Below are 22278 nucleotides of genomic sequence, written 5' to 3' on the forward strand. Positions count from 1 at the left end.
ACTTGCTCTGTAAGATTACTTGGCTGTGGGCTGTCAGACTAGAAACAGTACTGTCTCATTCCCAGTGATGAAAGCAAGGCACACGCTAATTTCAAAACAAGCTAGTTTCAAGATTGCCTGGGGTGAAGAGTCGGAATTTCTATCCAACGTTCATGGTCTTTATTTACAGCTTCAGTTGAAGTGGTCCTAACTTGGGATATTGTTACGCATTACAACTGCAGACACCATGAGCTGTAATTTCTCTAAAATGTCAGTCAAAGCTAACCCTTTCTCTGGCAGAGGAGGTATTGTTATGTTGCACTTTCCTTAAGCGGTCTTCAGAGCGAAATATTGAAGATGAAGATTTATTGCTTCACAGTTGAGGTTTAAAATTTAGGGCTGGGATTCAGAGTTTTAATGTCACTTTTGAAAAATCTGTTTTGTTCCGGTTCTGTGCTCATTTAAACATCTGGAAAAGCTGCAGTGGATTCCAACAGTCATCTATGTATGTATATCACGGCCGCAACATTTCACAGGCTCATCTTTCTAGCGATGCTTGGTTTTCAGCTCCACACAGAGCAGCAGACACACCCAAAGCCAGCTACAGTCGCCTTCCTATTTCCATGGCCAAGGTGAGGGGCACCACAGACATGCCTGCACATCTCACCCACCTTACATACTTCAGCGATCAATGTTCAAACAGTGCTAAATACCATTCGCTGAGCTGGCCTGCAAATCACTATTCGCCGGAACATTGGTTTTAGTTTAGTGACCTCGGTGGTAACCTTGTTATCTGAAAGCAAGCTGGTGCGGTGCAGCACCATGAATCTTTCTTACATCTCAGCCAGAGACATATGGCCGGTTACGAAGAATAATCCCAAGAGTTTTTCATGTCAGTTGCCAGGTCTAAGCAAATCCAACATTTGACATTCCCAGTCAGTTAAGTGACTGCCCTTCCTCTCGCAGATATTAAAAGCCAATGAAATCTTCCTGTTACCAGATAGCTGCATTACCATAAAAATGCACAACTGAGTCACTACAACCCAGACCTTATTGTTCGACATAATCGTAGGTTGCTCTAGAATGATGACAGGAGTATTAGCAACATCTTTAGGGAAGAGGAAATCTTTAGCTTTTCACTGGTTCAAAATGAACCCGGTGCCCTCAACTGATTCCAGGTCTAGGCTGGGATATTCCCATCTGCGGAAATATTTCTCAGCCTTGTGTCTTAAAGCTCCTTAAAAACGAAACGGCTGTAAGAAGCTTGATTCTCCACAGCCCGAGGAACAGAAAGTTCACCAGTGCGCATTCCCCAGCCATCGCCAAGTGACAGTTATCAGGATGCGCATACAAGACAGAAAAGCCTGCTAGAAGACTGGGCCAAGTGCAAAATTCACCTACAAAAGGAGAAGTGTTGCTTCCTTTTGAAGAGCCCAAGTAACTGTCATCTGCTCTTTATTTGCAGAAATAACCTATTAAATATTAATGAATGCCAGCTGGGTTGGCCTTTCCATGACTACCTGCCCGCTTAACTAACTGCGGCGGTAATTCTGAGAGGAGGTTCCAGCCTGGGCGACTGGCAGGCAATAGAAGACTTGGGCAACTTTTTTCACACTCACCCTGGCATCTAGCAGTTGCTCTTGAAACATAGCAACTTAGTTTTAATTTAGACGTCTCCTTTATGGGAAAGGCAGCCCACAGGGAGCCTGCAATCTGCCGCTCGGCCGCTTTTCACAGCAAGGCCTAAGGAAAGCTCTTTTAGGAGCCATGTAGTCCCTTCCTCACCTCGCCAAGGTGACTGCCTAGCATGATTGACTAGAGCAGCTGCAGACTCAGTATTGCTGGAAGAGCTTCCTGAGGAAGTGAGAGAGAGGCTGGAGTAGATGCTAACATAGTCAAGGCAGGGGAGGGAGGAAGAGACAAGTTAGAGATGGGAGAATTGCAGGAGAACCTGGAGTGGCTCTAAAAAAAAAAAAACCTTCCCTCCCGCCCCCATTACCCTCTAGCTGCTCAGATTCTCCTGTCTGCCCCTACACCCGGGAAGGATTAGATTCCCTACATGCGTAGCGTCTAGATCTCTCCCTTCCAGACCAGTACCTTATCCCCCTCCTCTCCACCCAAGCCCTCTGGTTCCTCTCTAGTTCTCCAGGACTCTTCCCAAAATGAAACCAAAAGGGCGACTGCTACAGTAAGGTGCCGCTCCGTACAGAGAGATCGGCCATTGTGCTGGCCCAGAGCAGACCATGCTGGCATTCAATTGACCAGGTTGCTCCTTTCCCCTTGCTCCAGGGTGGACCGAGGGCAGGGCCAGTGGAGAGAGAAGCTGCATGAACCTTTTTCCTGATACTGCTTCCTTCCCCCTCCACACTGGCTCAGCAGAGCTGGCTGGCACGCAGGGGGTTTTGGTTGGGGAGAGGCAGTCAAGGCCCAGCCTATGCCCAGCGCCCTGGCCAGGAGAGCACTAGCAGCTGTCCACTGATTGCTTTCTCCCTCCTCCCACCCCCACACACGCAAACTGACCTGTAATGTGAGTAGCCCACACAAAGGGGCAAGGGGCACCTGACCTCCGGCCCAAAGCTTTCACTGCTCTCCCACTGCCAAACTTCATCGGAAATATCTTATACAAGAAAAATAAGATTAAGCGGTTCGCCCTTTTCCAAATCCTTCACTTTCATCTCTGCTGTTGCTGTGCCTCCTGGCTACCTTTGATTATTTCGGTCTCCCAGCGGAACGGCTCTACAACCTCCATGCCTCTTCCCTGGATCAAAAACACTCAGCTGTTGTGTGTCAGCAGTTCCAGTTTACTGGTTTCCAAAGTGGCAAAGAAAAACCAATAGCAAACTTTGGAGGTGCAACGTACATCTGTTGTTCCCCAGCACACTCCTCATCCTCTGTGGCCATTTATTTGTGCATCTGCAGGTTGGCTTGCAGTGTGGGGCTGAAAGCTCAAATTCCTTTTTTGTTTCAAAATCAAAACCCAACAACAAAAGCCACAGATTGAAAAGTTTTCCTCCGAGGTTATGTTGAGGCAAGTATTTTGCCTTTGTTTCCAGACTCTTTTAAAAGCTTATGGTCATTTTCTAGATTACTGCTCCAAACAACTTCAGATGAGTAAAAATGAATGCCATGTTGTGGGAACTAGTCAACAGAGCAATACAAAGAATACATTTGTAGGGTACATCCCATTAGGTAATGGTGTATGCCAAGTACACCAATGCAATGGCGATGGTACACCAGTCAATCATTAACACTGAGCACTTAACAGACCTTTGTTTGCCAGCAGAAAGCGCCAAGTTTTCCAAAGGAGACTCCAGCATCAACATCAGCAGAACATGCTACAAGTGAAAAAACTTGCATGTGAGGGTGCACAGACATCTGTGCACACTTATGCATTTTTGAATGCAAGTACCTTTTTGTGTATGTGAAGACTTGTTCTGTGCACAGAAGCCTGCACACAAGATGGGCACAATCAGGGCCGGCTCTGGCTTTTTTGCCGCCCCAGCAGGGGGGGGGGGGGGGCGGCCGGAGCCCCGGGGGGAGGGCGGCGAGCCCGGCTGTGGCCCCGCTCTCCCCGGCGGCCAGAGCGCCGCGCCGCCCCCCTCCAGGTGCCGCCCCAAGCACCAGCTTGGTTGCCTGGTGCCTGGAGCCGGCCCTGGGCACAATTCAGAAGGCACCTTTAAAGATTCCTCTGTAGGTATATTAAAAAAAAGTTATTTATATGTAAAACCCTCTCTGTTTACAGGGCTCATGCTCAGTTGGGTCTGCTGGGGAGTTAGATTAAAACCAGCAGGGTTAGGCCTCGTATCTTCCCATTTCCTTCAGCGTTTGCCCAGTGGGAGGAGACCAGAAGACTGAAGGATTTAACACTGAGGCTAGAGCTACATTGGATATGAAATTGCATAGCTTTTAGCAAGTAGTAGTAAAGGCCCTCATATTACCATGCAGCAAAGCTGGCTACAAGAAGGGGCGGCAGAAGTGTACACTATACTGCTCACGGGAACAGCCAGGCAGGTATCTCTGCAATTTCATCTACCCATTGCTTAATGCTAAAATTAAAAGGCATCTGAATAGGTGTGTGCGCACAGAAGCACTGTTAGAGCGATTGCTTGGATGACTGAATTCAATTAGCAGACACTTTCATGCTGGGCAAAAATGTCAAATATCATTTTATAAACACACTTCATACGCAATTCCCCATGCTTGCTCTGGCTCTCCTTCCCCGATTATTGTGTTAATAGATACGGATCTGAATGGTGTAAACACCAAGGAGGGAGAAGATTTGAAAGGAAGGGGATGAAGTTAAATAAAAATAAGAGGTTAGCTAAACTTCAGGAAACGCTTCCAGAGAATGTGCCTCATTCTTTTTCACCTTCCCTCAGAGGTCAGGTTTTCTAAACCTCTTAGAATTTGTTGTTGCTCTCCTCTGGACTCTCCCCAGTTTGTCCCCATCTTTCCTAAAGTGCAGCACCCAGAACTGGACACAATGCTCTACTGACGCCTCACCAGTTCTGAGTAGAGAGGGCCAATTAGCTCCTATGTCTGATATAGGACCTTCCTGTCATTACCCCCCAGAATAATATTAGCTTTTTTGCAACTGCCTCACACTGTTGGCTCATATTCGATTTATGATCCACTCTACCCTCCCCCAGCAGCGCTACTGCCGGACCTGTTCTTCCCCATTTTGTAGTTGATTTTTCCTTCCTAAGTGAAGTACTTTGCCCTTGTCATTATTGAGTTTCATATTGTTGTATCCACAAACTGATCCACATGCCTTATAATTCACAGAAACACTCCCCCCCCCCTCCACATACAGAGGCAGCTCCAGACACCAGCGCACCAAGCACATGCCTGGGGTGGCAAGCTGTGGGGGGCGGCGTGCCGGTCGCTGTGGGGGCGGCAGTCAGGGATCCTTCGGCGGCATGCCTGTGGGAGGTCCGCTGGTCCCGCGGCTTCGGCGGCAGGTACGCCAAAGGTGTGGCACCGGCGGACCTCACGCAGGCATGCCGCCGAATCCACGTTACCAGCCGGACCTCCCGCAGGCACGCCGCCGAAAGCCGCCTGACTGCCGTGCTTGGAGCGGCAAAATACATAGAGCCGCCCCTGTCCACATATACCCACCCCGTCTCTCTACCGCCACATATTAAATAGCGGGGTATTGCAATGAAATCACATATTAAGACTCCGGTATTTTCACAAAATCTACAGTACGCTAGGAAGGTTGGAGGGCTAAAAGATATGCCTGTAAGTTGCTGACCTTGTGGTAGGAATGACTGGGTGAAATTCTATGGCCTGGGTTATGCAGAAGTTCACACCAGATGATCATAATCGCCTCTTCTGCCTTCCTACCTAGACTAATTATCTACATTAACAGCATTTTGCAAACCATTAGCCTGTTTGGCGCTGGTTTGCTCATTGTATTTCCCTTCTCCCTCCACTTACTAATTCATAACATTCAGTAATTAGCAAAGTGACAGTCATTAGTGAGTTTCTCCCATATAGAAGAAAGCTTCCAACCAAGACAGCAATAGTCTGACAAATGAGGTTTTTCCCTAGGCACTCTGGCTATTAGACAGGTTGTGCTGTGGATTCCTAGATTCCAAGGCCAGAGGGGACCATTGTGCTCTTGTCTGACTTCCTGACTAGCACAGGCCAGAGAACTGCCCCCAAATAATTCCTGTTTACACTAGAGCAGATCTTTTAGAAAAACATCCAACCTCAATTCTCCATCACCAGCAATTTTTCTACCCACCCCGTTCCTTGGTAAACTGTTTCAAGTGTTCGCTACCCTCCCAGTTAAGATTTATGCCTTATTTCCATTCTGAATTTGTCTAACTTCAGCTTCCAACCATTGGCTCTTGTAGACCTTGATCTGCTAGACTGAAGCCCATTATCAAATATTTGTCCCCTACGTAGGTAGTCTGGACTGTGATCGAGTCACCCCTGCACTACCCAGAGGAAACAAAATGTGCCTCTTTCTTCAAAATACACACCCACAAAACTGAAGTCCGCATGGGCCAGAAAAACAGCCTCCCGTTCTGAAAGAAAGCAACACTAGGCACCTTGCGAAGCTCTCCCAAACAAAACCTAGCACACTGGATAGAAGGTTTATCTACAACTCAACTGCAAAGTTAGGTATAAGGCCAGTTCCACTCTACAGCCTTCTGTTGGCACAGCTCTGCCAGTCAGGGGGGCGGTAAGGTGTGGTCTCCAGCCAGCATGGACGTGTCAGCAGAAACCCATCGCGTAGACACCGCTATAAAAGCAAAGTTGCACTTTTCCCGGTGCAGTTTGTTTCACTCCTAGGGGAGGTTTTACTCAATCAGTGCAGAGTGCACACTGGAGTGCTTTGCCAGCGTGGTGTTCCCAGCATTCGAATACCGGTATTGCACTCCGCGTACACACGATCTGACAGTATTTATCCACGTACTCCCAAGCACCAGTGCACTGTCCATGGAACAGCATCTGCTAAACACAGGGGGAAAAAGTGACCAGGAGAATAGCGGAGTTGCCAGCTGGCCCAGGGATAAAGCAGTCCCCACGGAGCTGCATGCTATAGGAAGCAACACTCGAAGCACTGCTATGTCAACATTTTTTAAAAAGTTAATGTTTTAATGTATTTACACTTAATCGTCCACTGTGTGGAGGCCCCAAAACCTCAGTTCTGCCAGGCTCCTCCTTTAGCCCTTACAGCCATGGGGCCTGTACTGTTCAGTGGGGGGCATGTAACTGGCAGGTACTGACACCAGCTAACCCAGGGCCAGATACAGGAAGAGCCTAACCAGACCATTTGTAGCCTTCAGCCCTTCGGCAGGACACCGGATCTGCTGAACATGTGAAAGCTGCATTCGCCTCTCCAACGCCATCCTTCTTATTCACCAACCAAGTCATTAAAACCAAACATACTCCACCAAGGGCCTTCTTTGAAACTGAAGGACCGGGGTCAAGTACACTTCTGTGTTACACAATACCCTGAAGTGTGCTACTGACAGCGCGGAGGAGTTAGCACAACAAATAAATATTCTCAGTGCACTCAGTCGAACCCAGCCAGGGACTGTTGGTTAGTTTCACATGGCAATATTAAAAAGAACTTGATATCCGGGCACTGATTGGTGAGAGGGGAATGCAGTACGATCACATCTACACAGCAAGGGGACCGTCCGCCCTGTTCCTGCCAAACCCAACAGTCAAAGCCCAAACACTCTCCAGCTCCTTCCAGCAGACTATGACACAACACGGCTGCTTGGCATTTTTCTTTCATTTGCTGTGTCAAAGAAAAAGCAGCTCTCACCAAGCTGGCAACAAGCTCATCAAGCTTAAGTCTCTTCTGTCCATGCAGCCTGATAGATGTACCTGAAAAAAACCTTTTGAGCTAGTTCCCCTGCTCCATTCTGGAGTATGAGAGAGGATCCCTGTTAGCAAGTTAGAAGGGAAATACAGGCTGAACTGAGAGACTTGCTCAGGAGTCACCCAGAAGTTAACCTGAGAAGCCTCATTTCCAAACAACGGGTGACCCTGCCGAAAAAGCAGATGAAGGGCACGACCCTGCCCGTATGCACGGGAATGCATAGCACAGGGCACGCTCCCAGACCGGTGCAGAGGAATTAGCAGAAAGGGAATGAGTCTGTAGCTAAAAATAAGGCTCACGTTATTTAGCATCAGTGTAAGCGATGGGCTGGGAAGGTGTGAGGGGATCAGGAATGGGATGGGCCTTTCACCTCTAAGTCACTGGCCACGCTGGCAGTGACGAATTGTTCAGTGGCCTGCGTATCAAGAAATATTCTTAAATTTAGATGTGCGTGTGCATGCAGGGCAGTCCCCAGCTACAGAACCTTGGCTCCGGAGCTCTAACTGTGGCAGCTCGTGCGTCTAGGTCTGGCGGTCCCTGGTTCAGGTGCCTGTGTCAGCCAAGAGGGCAGCTGTCTGTCACACCCCTACCACAGAACTCACACGTCCCCTACTGGCATTTTCAGGACTGAATGGGCCGTGAAAATCCTCCACTCAGCTATAGAGGGGCTCTCTCCACAACAGGGTTGTGTCCCGTTGTCCTACATCCTCGGTCCCTGGGCTGGCTGCAGAAGGCGCAGGCAACCCTTCCTCCTGGTTATGTGCAGGACTGAGAGGTAAACTTGCCTTTGTCGTCACATCTGGAGTAGCCACATATTGGGGAGCAAATCCATAGACAGTGTAGCAGGGTCCAATGTGAGAGCCACTCTCCCTCTGATGTCCAGACAGCATCAGGCTCTTAACCCTTTCTCCAGCACTTCTCAGCCCTTCCCAGCCAAGGCTCCTCCCAGCCAGCTCCTGACTGGTGTAGACAGCCCCATTTAGGGTGACAAGACAGCAAGTGTAAAAAATCGGGATGGGGGTGGGGGGGTAATAGAAGCCTATATAGGAAAAAGCCCCCCCAAAATCGGGATGTCCCTATAAAATCGGGACATATGGTCACTCTAGCCCCATTCCACCTCCTTTCCTGACCCTGGGTCTCTCCTGTCTTCTCCCATGATTAAGAAGCAGGGGAGCTTTATATACACAGTTTCCTGCAGGACACATGACTAGGAGCCAGCATGTGACCTGCCACTACAGCTCCATTTGTAAAGGGGCCAAGGTGCTCTGGGATGTGTGCACATGCCTCTGTTAGATGCAGCGACAGAGCCCTTCACGGGAAGGGCCAGAGCCCCATGACATGATGCAGAAAGGCACCCTTTATAAATCGCTGCATGCAATCTAGTTATTCCCCACTTCAGATTGTAGTGGCAACAGAATGTATATTTAGCCACCACATTTGGTTAAACTTTAGCCTCCAGCGCCCACTGTTTCTATTTTTAACTAGCAGTCTCGTCATTGTAGTGTCTCCAATTCAATCTCTTTTCTTGTAGCAGTTGCTGAAATTAATCAGTTTCCATGGTAAAAAAGTTAGACCTTCCAGCCAGGCCTGAAGTGCATTGGCAAAATCATTGCAGGGAATCTTACATGACTGCTCCATGCCTGGCTGGGCCTCACACTGCCCGTCTTCCTTGTAGACATCAGGATTCACCAAGAAAAATGTAAATCATTCATTAAGCCACCACTATGGTTTCTCAGAACAACTGTCTTTAAAAGTGGCAGATTTTCACACTATAATTGGTTTATTATTTTTCAGTAAGTAATTATACTGGATATTGTTGCCTTCTCAACTTCATGTCATTCCTTCCTGGGAAAGTTACAGTGATTGGTGCAAGGCTGACCATGCAAAGCAAAAGGGAGGTGTGAAATTGATTTAAATGTTTTTTTTCTGGGGGCAGGAGAGGGTTTGACAAACATATGCATAAATGTAATTAAATCTGAGGGCTAATATTGTGATTGAGATTCTTGAAAAAATATATATTTTTTTCTGGTAAACACCCATGGCATTAAGATAAGCAGGGATGACTTTGTATATTAATGACCAAGAGAGTCTAAATTGTAACAGAGGTGAATGCTCATCAAATATTGGAGTAGTGGATAGGGCTAGCACTTTTAATAGTGACTGGATTGTGGCATGATAATCAAGATGATGAAGAGGGGTCGGGATCAATAGATTCTTTAGGGCTCAGAGGAAACCCTGTAGATTAGCCACCCACTAAAGACAGATTTTTAAAAACTACAACTCATCCTCTGACAGTTCATCAGTGTGACAAAAGATGAAATGATCAGCTATTTCAGCTAGGGTAGATGTTTAAGAAGTATCACTAGGGACAACAGAACAGTCTGTGAGGTCTTCTATAGCAGGATTCGAAGAGCTATTTTAGCATTTAGAAGTGTTTGGCAAGGGTTAATTAACCCTTGGAACTACAGGTTAGCCAGTGCAGGAGGTATCTTAAATATGAACATTTTGCAGATGGGGAAACTGAGGCAGTAACTTAGTCAAGGTACCAGAGGCAGATGGGATGACAGCTCAGGTTCCCAACCCTCTGCTCAAGCCTCAGCACTTCTTTTGTGACACTGAGGTGGTTTTCTCTCAACCGGCAACAAGTGACCACCTATCTGAAGGTCTTTATTATAAAACCTCAAAAATATACAAACAGTTCACATGACTGTAATAGTGCTGAAATTCGAGGGTCATGTGAAAGGGCAACATTTTCGCTGGCTAAACAATCATCAGCCAAAAGAGTCAGCGGAATCTCTTCTCAAAAGCTTTGTTGCGCATACAAGAGACAAAACAGAATATTTATTGAGGGGCAATTTGCATTCAAGATCTGCCCCCAGGATTAACATTTCAAGCAGAGGTTGAAATTTTTACTGCCAATCTGGCTCACCAGTGTCTCCCCCCCCCCATGACTTCACATTGCAAACCCATAAACAGGAGATCAGCTGCTCAATTTACTTACATCAGAAGCAGGACCTTTATCAGCACCCGGGCAGGAGAAAGTAACAAATTCATGGCACCGCTTGTGTACAACGAAGCAGCAAACTGCAAAGAAAATGCAGTGAAAATGTCAATCAAAAGGTAAATGAAAAGCTTGTAACTAGTTACATCAGGATATGAGGCTTTTCCACAGGTGCACTGAAACATGTTGGATCATTACATTGCATTTTCTATTTCTTTGTAAGACATGCCTAATTAGCCTCCTATCAGAGCCGGTTTTCAAAAATGTTGTTTTCTATCAGCAGTCAGAATTAACAGCATTATTCAGTTATTTCTCAGCAAAAAGACACCCACACCTCCTAAGGCAGGTCACTTTTCGACAAGACCATGGTGGAATTTAAGAACAGCTTGTTGCATGATATCAACAGAGATCGCATTTCAGTGCAAGTTCACTGACGTGAAAAGCTGAATGAACATCATAAACAACTAATGGAAAGCGTGGATCACATCTACATCCACTTAACTTAGCATCACTGATGTTGGATGCTCTGAAGTTACCTCATGTATAAATCATCCTGCCATGCTCTGACTCCTACCTCTCTCAAGGTGAATGTACACTACAGGAGAGAAAGAGCATCAGTAGATAGACAAGCGCTGTACAGCCTAATGGAGATTTAGCTTTAAAGGGGTAGGCAGATAAGAAGTTTGTGGGAGGAAAACTCTTCTCCAGTGCCAGAGGCTCAGTAATTTGCCATACTATGAAAGCAGTTGTCCCTTCCTCTTCTCTATAGCTTTTATATTTTACACAAGGAACCCATTCACAGATTCAGAGCCGGTGTGTGGAGGTCTTCCCTCTAGGAATATCACAGATAAATAAGTCACAGGATGCCAAGGCCAATGTTTTCAAACCCGGATGCCTAAAATTCCATCTACGTGGCCTGATCCAGCAAAGCACTTAAGAACATGCCTAACTTTAAAAATGCAAGTCACGCCATTGAAGTCTATAGGACTACTCGTGCTTAGAGTTATGTATGTGCTTACGTGGTTTGCTGGATCAGGGCTGTATATAGGCAGCGAAATCAAAGGGGCCTGGCCAATTTGCTGAAAGTCACTTTGATTTGGATGCCTAAATACTAATGTAACTGTAGACACCCAGGGGTGAAAGTGTTAGCCTCAGGGTTTCTGCACAGCTCCAAGCTATACACCGGCTTACTGAAAATAACGGATATTTACTCCCATCTTACAAACCATTCACACCAGCATCTCTTGAAGAAAAACAAAGACTTAAGGGTACTCTGAGTCAGATACCTAAGGTGCAAAGACTGGCAAATTGTGAAAGTAAAGAAACCAAGATGTCACAAGGCATTAAGCCCAGAGTTCAATGTAGTATTGCAAACAAGATTAGGTGATGTAGGGGGGAGCGGAAAATAATAGGCTTGGAAGTATTTGGCTGTATTGTTAAAAGCCCACATGTTTAAAATGATTGCACTTTACAAGAGCACAGATGGCGTATAGAGGGGTGGGTGCACAGCATTTCACTGAGGCTTAGTGGTACACCTTGTGTGGCTGGGCCCTACATTTACAAAGAAGGGAGCTTTTAAATTCAACCACTCTTCTCTCTGATCAACGAATGCACGTCCCTAACAGAACCAGGTGAATAACTACCAGCAGACAACTACCACGTGACAACTACCAGCAGACAACGTGAAGTGAGACTCCTTCTGCTTCCAGATTGCAATTGTTTCACGTTCATAAAGGCACTGTGGAGAGTGATCATGAATATTTGAAATTTGAATGGTGTAGCTAAGTCCTAGTCGTCCAAGAAGTCACATGACAGTGTTTCTGTTCTGAGCAGAATGAGCATTCAAGCTTAAACACACCACCACGTGCGGCTGTGACGGCCATCATTCTGGCTGACAATCCAGGGATTGAACCAAGGATCTGGAGAGCTACATACAGCCAGGAGCTGCTAGAGATTGAGCTAGAGAGCCCAGGCTTTGTAGGTGGGGCTATCGCAGACTCATGGCCACTGCAGACTGAGCACAGAGGGGTGTGAATCTCGAACATGCACCAGTAGCTGTCAGCAGGGAAACAGGCTTCTACCACTTGAGCTAAAGGCAAAGTCACTACGCTTGGAGTCAGTGGCAAGCTCTTCTAGGGCCTGGTTACAGAAAGCAGAAGGAGACAGTCACATACCTAAGGCAATATCTTACACGGGCACTTCCCATGGAGACTGGTGCATGCCCACAATTTAAACTATAGTGTCTGAATTTGTACCCTCAAAACTGGGATTATTTGACATTTCACAGAAGAACCAACCCACAACAGAGCACACTGCTGAAGGATTTGAATGCGTAGTTGCAGAAATTGTGTATTAAATCCTTCAGCACAACCAGTCACCAGCAGTTCCTGGGTTAAACAAGACAAGATGCCCAGTGAAATGCTGCTTGGCCAAATGCACCCAGTCTCCTGTGTCTTCTCTCCCTCCCATCCTCGCTCAGCTCTGCACTACCTACCAGGTATTCCATAGGCACGGTGATCTCTCTAGCTCTAACTGGGGGCATAAGTAGAACTGAACGGCAGCTGTTAATAACTTGGCACGGTCTCTGGCTAGTGAAGAACTTGTCTGGGTTAAAGGCAACTTTGACGACGACTCTTTTGGCCACATCACATTAAAACTCCATACCCCTCCGCATGAGCCTCTTTCTCCTAAAGCACAACTCCTTCTCTCGAGCAGCTTTGAAATTAAATTCAAGAGCAAAAGAAAATACATGGTGCAAAAAGTTCAACAAGTTCAACCTGGAAGGTCTAAGACAGAGATGGGAATCACTGATGTGTGCACATATGAAAATGAAGGCTTGATTACATGGGTACAGGACATCTTTTGTAGGAACAAAGCACAGAGCAAGTGAAACCTGCAGCTAAAACTTCACAGTCCTCTCATTGTAGCGAGATGTAGTGGGCCGTGTGCTCTTCCATTTCCCAACGTTTCATTATGAAAGAAGTGAAGGTAGACGGGTTTTTATGAGTGGCAAAATTACTGCCAGTAATTTCTTCCCCCCATAGGAAGTTGGATTGGCTCCTCCGCGCCCTACAAGTATCTGTCTTCTTGAACCACTGAGCCTCCTTCACAGTTTCTCCTCTGCTCTCTGTTACTCATCTGCATACAAAGGCAGCACAATCTGGGAAGCAGGAAGGAAGAAATTAAGAATCTATTAGCAACGCTCTCTCTGAACCTGCGTACAAATTAAAATATGCCTCCAAGACACATTCAAGTGCAGGCGCCCTCCGGATGTTGCACGATGAAGGGTAAATTCCCTGGTGGCTTCTTTAATTTTTGCTTGGACTGTTACCAGTGAGGTTGTTACTGGACTGAGTGGCCCTTCGCTGTACCACTTTCCCACCACCCTCCAAATAGAAAGGAAAAAGTAAAAACTCTGCTGTTGAATGTAAGCTTCACTGAAAATCTAGAAGGCAGTCAGCAGTGCTCTCTGCCCAATACTGTGCTCAGGGTCATCACATCTAATTCATGCCTTGCCTGGCTCAAGGGAATCCACACTATACATTTGAGTCAAGTAGTTTGGACTGAGCCTATATTCAAGATGTACAGGAATGGTATTAAATGTCACTTCTTATAATAAGCGGATAGCATTAGACTGCTGACCACAAAAGCAGTGCTTGCCAACAATGGACAATAAAAGACAGGGCAGCTTAAAAAGACTGGATTAGAACTGAGACAATGAAAAGATAAAGCTGTAGGTTGGTGCTTTAAGTTATTAGTGGCCAGTTTGTTAAATGTCTTCAATTCTACTAAGGGGCTGGCTTCAGTTCACTTTCCTAACAAAAGCTTCAACTGTGTATTTCACTTCAGCTCTCCTCAACTGTTAATAACGTGACGCTGGATATTCAGGTGGGGACAGGATTACACAGACTTGACAGTATGTCATGGAACTTCTCAGCTTTATGAAGCTGCCCCAACTCAATTCTGGCTGAGAGCTGCAACTCCCTAATAGCTGAGTGCTCTATATGGAATGGCTGAGTGGTCTAAAGGCTAGTTCCTAGTAGTATAGTGCCCACCCACCTACCACCCCTATGTGAGAAGCCATTGAGACTGAATTCTCCTTCAGAAGGTCGGAGCTTCTGGTTGGGTTGAAGCAGCCTGGCAGTATGGTGTGGAGAAAATACCACAGGCAGCCACTACAGCAAAGAACTTGGGCTATGGGTCGAGGACTCCAGTCTCCATCAGGCAACTTCAACCTGCATTAGAACTTCTTGATCTTTTGATACTGAACTCGCCAGCCCAAATAGGAGGTTCTCTTTGCTGCATGCTCCCCATTGCTGTAGACGCCCTGCCGGCCTCAAACTGTCCTCCCCACCAACCACCCCATTCAGCTTCAAACCATCAACTTAGCGCACCTGGTCATTCTCATAGCACTCACCCACACAAGCCAGGAGAGCCCCAGCAAGAGAGACAATGGACTGGGGCGGGCGCAGCTGCCTCGCCTTCACTGCCTCTTTCCCTGACTAGTCGTTAACCCTCCCAGTCTTAGGGTGGAGTCGTAAGGAAATAAATAACGGGAGATGATCTAATTCCCTTCCCTGATTCCAACACGGGTCACACAATTTGGCCACGAATTTGACTTTGAAATGTTTCCCACTGTTTTGTTTGGGGTTTTTTGGTTACTAAGCCAAGATGGATGAGTCTAGGATGAAGTGATGAGATCCCTGGCCAGGAGGAAAACGACACAGACTTGGGAAAATGGATTCACATTTGGAGAAGAGCAAAGGGCAGCAGCGGAAGCTGCATTTACAGAGAGGCTTTAAAAATAAGAGAAACTTAAAGGAAAGTAGAACCCACGGGTGCACCCACGAGGCAGAGAACTCAGCCAGAGCAGGCCTCTCGCCTCTTTCGGTGCCAATACGCCACCTCCAGAGGAAGAGCTCTTGTTGGAATTCCATGCAATGGCTCATCCCAAAGTTAGGCCTGAGCTCCCCCTGCTGCTCCACAGGAGGAAGTGAAAACCCCACTCCTTTTCCAGAGCAGGAAAGACCGAAGTAAACTGAGGCAGCCATGCTGATCCCACTGTATTGAAAATAGCGGGGAAATGAAGTGAAAGCTGTTTGCTGGACAGACCAAAACGAATCAGCAGCAGAAAACCAGAAAGTGACCCAAATTCTAAGAGGATGAATATGAACAAGTTAAATGGCAAAGCGATTTTCACGACGTAGTTGACAACATTGAACTGGCTTCCTCTACTGTCAGATGCACCTGACTTCTACAGAAGAGATTCACTCCCTGAATCCTGCCCACGGAGCAGAGAGATTCTCATCCAGACCTTCACTTGCCTTTTCCATTTCTGCAGCTTCCCCCTCAGCCCCTCCCCACCCAACCCTCACCCCGTGCATCCATTAAGACCATCTTGCCAATCAGACCACAGCACCTGCTCTTCGAATCCCTCCCCTGGGTCTCTTCACTGCCTCAAGATTAAGCATCTTGTCCTGGCCTCAAGAACCTGTGAAAGTGCCCCCCTCCCTGCTTACGTGACCCAATCCCTTACCGAGTGCCCCTCCAACGCCAACGGCCTGGATCAACCATTTGTCAGTATCTCTCTCCGTTGCTTTGCACCCCACTTGATATCGGGATATGTTTGCGCGAGTGTGATGAAGGACTGTTCTTAATGTTTCCTCTGAATACTGTGTGGGTGCCTCAGTTTCCCCTATGCGTACCTGCACCCCAGCGCTGTCCTGTGTGTATGGAACCCCCTTCCAGAGCAGACACACCAGACCTCGACCCTCACAGCTCACTTCTGATGCAACACAAGAAATGAGTCAGACATTTATTTATATATATAGACACAGAGGCTGCTCCACCACGCTGTGCCCTCACCTCTGCTGAGTGATCCTCCCACTGCAGACCCGGCTCTTCCTCCCCAACTCCTTCCCACTCTAGCCCCTTCCTCGTGCCATGTCTGACGTTGGATTTTAAGCTCTTTAAGACCACCATCATCCCGGTCTTGCTTTTATTGTGCGGCACCTACTACATTTCTTGGGACTGCGAACGCAACCACTAAAACGTGGCTGGGCAAAATGACTAACAAGCCAGAAAGATTTCAGCAAGAGAAACAGACTAGTCTGTCTGTGCCAATTTAGCCTCTGAGTAACGTTTAGTCTTGACGGAATGCCGGAGCAGATGGCATCTGGCCTTTACCTTTGTGGATACAAAAGGTAGCCTCATTACTGGACATGGGGAATACTCCAATTTCCATCACTAATGCTGGTTTAACACAGCTTTTCATCCAACTTATTACATTAACATTCATTTCCTCGCTAGCTCTGTTATAATGTTCATCTACAATTTCAGACACATGGGTAAGAGGCTTAAAGATCTCCGGATAGATTAACGAGTTGGATGGGAGTTTTGGGAGTGCTTCTCATTTGTCCTAACTCTGCTACAACCCCAGCTGTCTTCAATGGGAGCAGAATGAGGCCAGTGCTGAGCACCCCACCCACTTGGGTACATAGCACTTGCTGTTTCACTTGCAAACTGCTTGGTGTTGCAACTTCAGCTTTCCTTATCAACCTACTTACATATCCCAACCACCACCCTTTGACAGATTCCACCCGAAACCTTCCCTTGCTTCAACAGACTTCAAGTCCATGCATTTTGTTATTGTATCACAGGCTGACAAGTTCATTTGATGAGCTGATCCTAGGAGCTTTTATGAAGTCACCTTTATGTACCTTTCTTCAAAAGAACAAATAAAAACAAATTTCAAAGCCACCTCAGTCTAAAGCTGTTCATCCCCTTAAGCTGTTCTTCCCAGGATAGGCCACCCCTCCCCATGCCAATAAAGTGCTGAACTGGAATATGTTTCCAGACAAAATAAATCTGAGGAACGCCATTACCAGTTTCGGAATAAGCAAGATGCAATGAAAGTTAGAAGCCAGGTTAAAAAAAAACGGTTTTGTTACTTATACCTTAGAATACTGGAACGGAGAAGGATTTTACAAACTTGTTGTAGGACAAGGCTAGGTGAGGAGGGAAGACAGGATGGGATCAGCTTAAAGGGAAAAAGGAAAAGGGAGGAGGGTAAAGGATGGAGATAGCATGGAGGGCAGGTGGAACAACGCTTAAGAGGAGAGACAGAGAGCAGCTGGAGCCAATAGTCCATAAGCAGAAGGGAAACCAAGACACACAAATCTGAGGCTCAACTTTGGCCTGTGTCCCTTTCTCTTGTGAAGGAAGGAAGGAAAGCACCACGCCTTCATGTTAAGTATCCCACTCCATGAGCAGCAGAGGTGTCGAAACATCCATTTCTAGTGACAAGAGAAACTAGGAAGTCTAGGTCTGCTCAGAAGTTCAAACCATCCCAAGTTTTGTAGGACAGCCTGTCCCCATGCTCTTTTGAGGTTTCATTTCAGAGTTTAATAATTAAGGAAGTCATTAAATATACATACACAGCTAACACCTCCTGGCCTTTCAGTGGCGTCCTGCAGGGCACATTAGCAATGCAACATTCTGCCACCGAGCAGAAAAATAATTACGGTGCCTTCAAAATATTACAAGTCACAGCTCAATTAAGCCAGCGATACCACCACCGCCGCCCATTGCAAATAAGCAGAGAAATCATCTTTGTGGTAACTGTGTATTGAGCAGCAGTACAAAGCTATTAAATAGGAACACAGATTGCTGGGCCCATAACACAGATTGCTGTAATGGAAATCAATTGGGGGAGTGTGTGTGTGGGGGGGAACTGAACATGTAACCCTCACCTAGCACATCTAGGGCCTGATCCAAAGTCAGTCAATGGGAAGCTTGCCATTGATTTCATTGGGCTTTGGATGAAGCCCTTCGGCCCCAAACCTGCAAACATTCAAGCACATGTCTAATTTTTCAATGGGACTAGTTACATGAACAGTCAGCTCTTGCCAGTGAGCAATGAATGGGATTACTCACATGACGAAAGTTATGCAGGTGCTAATGTGTTTGCGGGATTGTGCCATAATTCTGACAAAGCTGCACCCCACCGAACACAGAAGAAAGAAGAAGATGATCAGATCTCTCTTCTGGTGACTAATCCAGTGCTTCACACTGAAAAGGAATTACTCAGTTTCCACTCTGCTGAGCAAAATCCAAGATCTGATTTTCTACACAAATGTTCCACATGCACAAAGCCCAATCAGGCAACTAAACATCTTTATATATACACTGGTACCTCTGGGAGGCACTCTTTTGCACCAGTGTATTAATTTCATTACACTTAGGAGTTGTATGATTGTATCTTCAGCAGTTTAGAAATTACAGTACAAGCAACAGCTTCCCCAGGTCTCTAATTAGACAGTTAATTTGTAGATCTTATATAGATAATAAAGTCATCAAACCCCACAGATAAGTTGCACAGATCGTGAGCAGTTTGTACAATCAAAACAAACATTAACAGACATTCCTTTAATGCTTAATGCAGGAATGTTTGCTGGCCTGAAATTCCCATTCAGTGAATATATGTTATCTCTAATACAGTCATTCAGGGGAGAAAACACCATTTTACACACACACACACACACACACACACACACACCCTCCACCCTTCAGGTTTTAAAAAATCTTGTTTAGGAAACGTACCATTTTCCATACCAGTTTGAACACCAGTCCTTCAGAATGGGTATCCTCCATCTGGCTGTGGCTAATATGGATGCTTCACAGGAAGATAAAAGCCATCCCTTTGCACCTGTGCAATACTGTACAAGTGGGTGTGAAGGAAGGGAGGGAAGATGCTTTCCCAGCAGTGGGGAAATCAGATTGACTCTGGAGTCCAGCATCATTTCATCTGAGATTTTTAAATGGGAAGCCTGTGTTGTAGAGGAGGCCAGGAGGGCTCTTGATCAGGTAGCCAAACTAAAGAATAGACAGAGTTTGAACTCTGTCAATCCCTTGAATTTAACCGGCTGCCCTCCAAGATCCATGCATACGAGGTGCTAATTCTGCCACAGGAGTTGTATCTCTCTTTAAACTGCCGCGTCTTATCGTCATGACAGAATTTCAGGAGAATGTAACTAACTGGGGAGAAGGAGTCCCTGACTCTGGAAAGCTGGGAGCAGCACCCAGTTTGCCCAGGACAGCAGCTCAGAGAGTACGGTACTATAAACCACTCCTGGTGATTGAAGGCATCTTCAGCACAACTGCAGGCTTGGGGCTCGGACACAGGCACGGCCACGCTCTCACGATGTACCACGTGCTGCAATGGACACCTACTCACAACAAGACAACAGCAGGCCAGGCCAGTCTGGCATGAGAGTGAGCACCACAAGTGAAGAGCCATTTCACAGCAGTGCTGTGTCAGCTATCCACGTACAAGCAGCACTGGGAACCTAATTCATGATGAGTTAGATGAGCAGCTCCAGTAAAAGTCTGCCAGTAAGAGGACTAGATGTTTCACTCAAGAAACACAGACACAGTTTATTAACAGTGCAGCAAGAAAACCGTAGTCAATTTGACTGCTTCTCTATAATGAAGGTTTTAGCACAGAAATAATGTGTCCCAAGGTCCTGCTCTCCAGCAATACACCCCAACAGCAGAACTTTGCAGCAGCAGCAAGACACCAGGGTATTTGCAAGCACGTGTTACTCTGGTGGTAGGAAAGAAGGCAAGTGTGGAAAGTAATAAAATCACTTCAAAGCTTCTCAGCCTAAGATGCAACCTGTAACAATTCCCAGGAAAGTTGTAGAGCAGTTTCCCAAGCAAATCACAGTCTGTACTGCCAAGAAAAACAGGACAAAATTTGTTCCAAGAGTATGAATTTTAGAAAGTAAAAGTCTAGCTGTGCTACCAGGGAGGAAAGGCCCTTGCTGGGAGGTCCTGCTCAGTCTGACTTCAAAGACAGTGTATCCATTACCTCCAACAGTTGGATAGGTCTGCTGTAGACAGACAGGCAGTTCATTGAATTAAAGCTTGTAAATCGTAAGCAATAGTGTACTGTGGGAGAAGTTGGATGGTAACAGGTGTTCACTATTGTGCAACAATTGCTGCTAATTAATGCAACATGCACTGTGTATCTTCCAAGCATGGGAGGTCAGCTACAGTGGGGGGGGGGGTTCCACGATTTGTCTGCAGTTCTGCCCTGCCCTGGGGAGAGTGGTGGGAGAACTCAGATCCACAGGAGCTTTTTCATATTCTAAGCCAAATGCCCAACATTAGCGACACAGCTAGTGCTAATGTGGACAAGACAGCTGTATGTCATTGATTTTCTTCCTCCAGATCCCAGCATGTTTTTTCCTGTGTTCTCAAAACAGACTCTGCATCTGTATAGCAACCTCGTCTCATCTAGAGTAAGTGAATTAGAACAATTATCCTTAGCAGTCAACAGAGAAAAAAAAACAAAGGTCTTCAAATAGCAGGAAACATTTAAACTCCATAAAAGAAAAGACACTTTACTGGTAACCACGAGGGCAATTGGACAACAGACCAAGCTGCCAGGGAGTGCTGGAAATGCTGTCCCCAGGAGATTATTTTGAAGCAAAGAGTAGACAAGTAGCCATTAGCTTTTTTTTTTTTTTAGGACCAATAGGCTAAATCCAGCTACACAATGCAGGGGGGTAGAGGTAAGGGGTTGAACTGACTCAACCACCTCTACCAGTTCTCAAGAGCTGTGACTGTGGCACCTGCATGATGCTCTAGAACAGGTTAACGTGCCAGTACAAGAATTCATTAGCTTATATGGGGCCCAGCATGCGCTTCTATGCTGGTAAGACACCATGCAAACCATCAGTAATACACAATGTGGGTTTCTGCATGGTGTTCATAGCCTATGATCCATGGCATGGCTAGCCCTGTCTCTCTGCCACTACTCTAAACCAGGGGGGTGGAAGGAAGCTCCTCCACAGGGTCATCTGAAAGCAATGCAAGATTGTTCCTCGATGACCCAATGCACCATGACCTGCTGCAGCAGGACCATCAGAAGTCAGGCAACTTCAACGTGCTTTGCAATGTCTTCCAAGAAATAATTGACGTCAACTATTCGTGTGAGGTGCCACCATGAAGGAAGAGATGATCATGCATGAAATGTACCTGCTCCGTTAAGTGTGTCGGGACAATGCCTTTTATTCCTCTAGGTCTTTGTTGTTTGGTTCATAGCCAGCAAACACAGGAGTGTAGGAAAACCCATTCGTGTTGGATGGCTGTTGGCTTATTGCGACCCTAGCCAACTGTCAAGAGGCCGCAGTTAGATCCTGTTCCAAGCATGCTACTTCTGCCTGTCCATCGCAATACCATAGTCAGCACCCTCCCCACTCAAAGACAAGGCGCATATCAGACGTATTGCCAGAGTTCTGCATGACCGTACCTCATTTTACCAGGTATCAAATCCTTTGAGTTTCACCAGATTTATTTATAGCAAATGGAACACCAGTCCCCCCCACACACACCTTATTTCTGGCTCAGAATATTTGTTTTTCAGTGTAAACCAACACAAAGGAATTTCCCCACCATATGCATGAGGCATCACCTCACACGCACCATCTCCGTTCGGATGCTTTTTGAAAGCAGAGAGTTTGGGCAAGTTGCCCAAACACACCAGGATACTGAGCTTTTTTTATTTTGAAATACAATCTTTTATTCGCTCCAATGGCTCCCGCTTTGGGGAAAACCCTCTCACACGTCATTCCCCTTCACCAGCACCAGGCGGTTTGCGAGCTTAACTATGGAACTGGGACCCCCAGGGCCACTGAAAACCAAAACACAGCCTTCCACAGTAGAGGTGCTGAAGGTTAAGGACTGTTTCCAGGTGAGTCCGATTTATATTTGTAAGAACAATTTAAAAAAAAAAAAATTGCGACACTCCTGAGACTACCATGGATGCAAGCACTGGGTGAGCTGCTATAGGAGATTTAAGCTTCATTGGGAAATCTCTCCCCATTGCACTACAACTAGTGTGGACCTGACACAGGCATTTTGATCGCTATCAGCCTATTTAGAACAA

The 22278-nt window shown here is 46.4% G+C and overlaps 1 protein-coding gene across 2 annotated transcripts in view; it reads right to left on the minus strand.

Annotated features, from left to right (window-relative positions):
• Window positions 1-22278, minus strand: part of PRKCB (protein kinase C beta) — a 227428-nt gene that overhangs the window by 123447 nt on the left and 81703 nt on the right. The window contains exon 3 of one of the 2 annotated variants that reach the window (XM_026650793.1): window positions 10326-10408. The exons of the other annotated variant lie outside the window; for it this stretch is intronic. Coding sequence (XP_026506578.1) covers window positions 10326-10408 — 83 coding nt within the window. The remainder of the gene's footprint in view (window positions 1-10325; window positions 10409-22278) is intronic. 2 annotated transcript variants of the gene reach the window in all.

Source organism: Terrapene carolina, unplaced genomic scaffold, assembly GCF_002925995.2.
Source record: "Terrapene carolina triunguis isolate 2854851 unplaced genomic scaffold, T_m_triunguis-2.0 Scaffold93, whole genome shotgun sequence".
NCBI classification, from domain to species: Eukaryota; Metazoa; Chordata; order Testudines; family Emydidae; genus Terrapene; species Terrapene triunguis.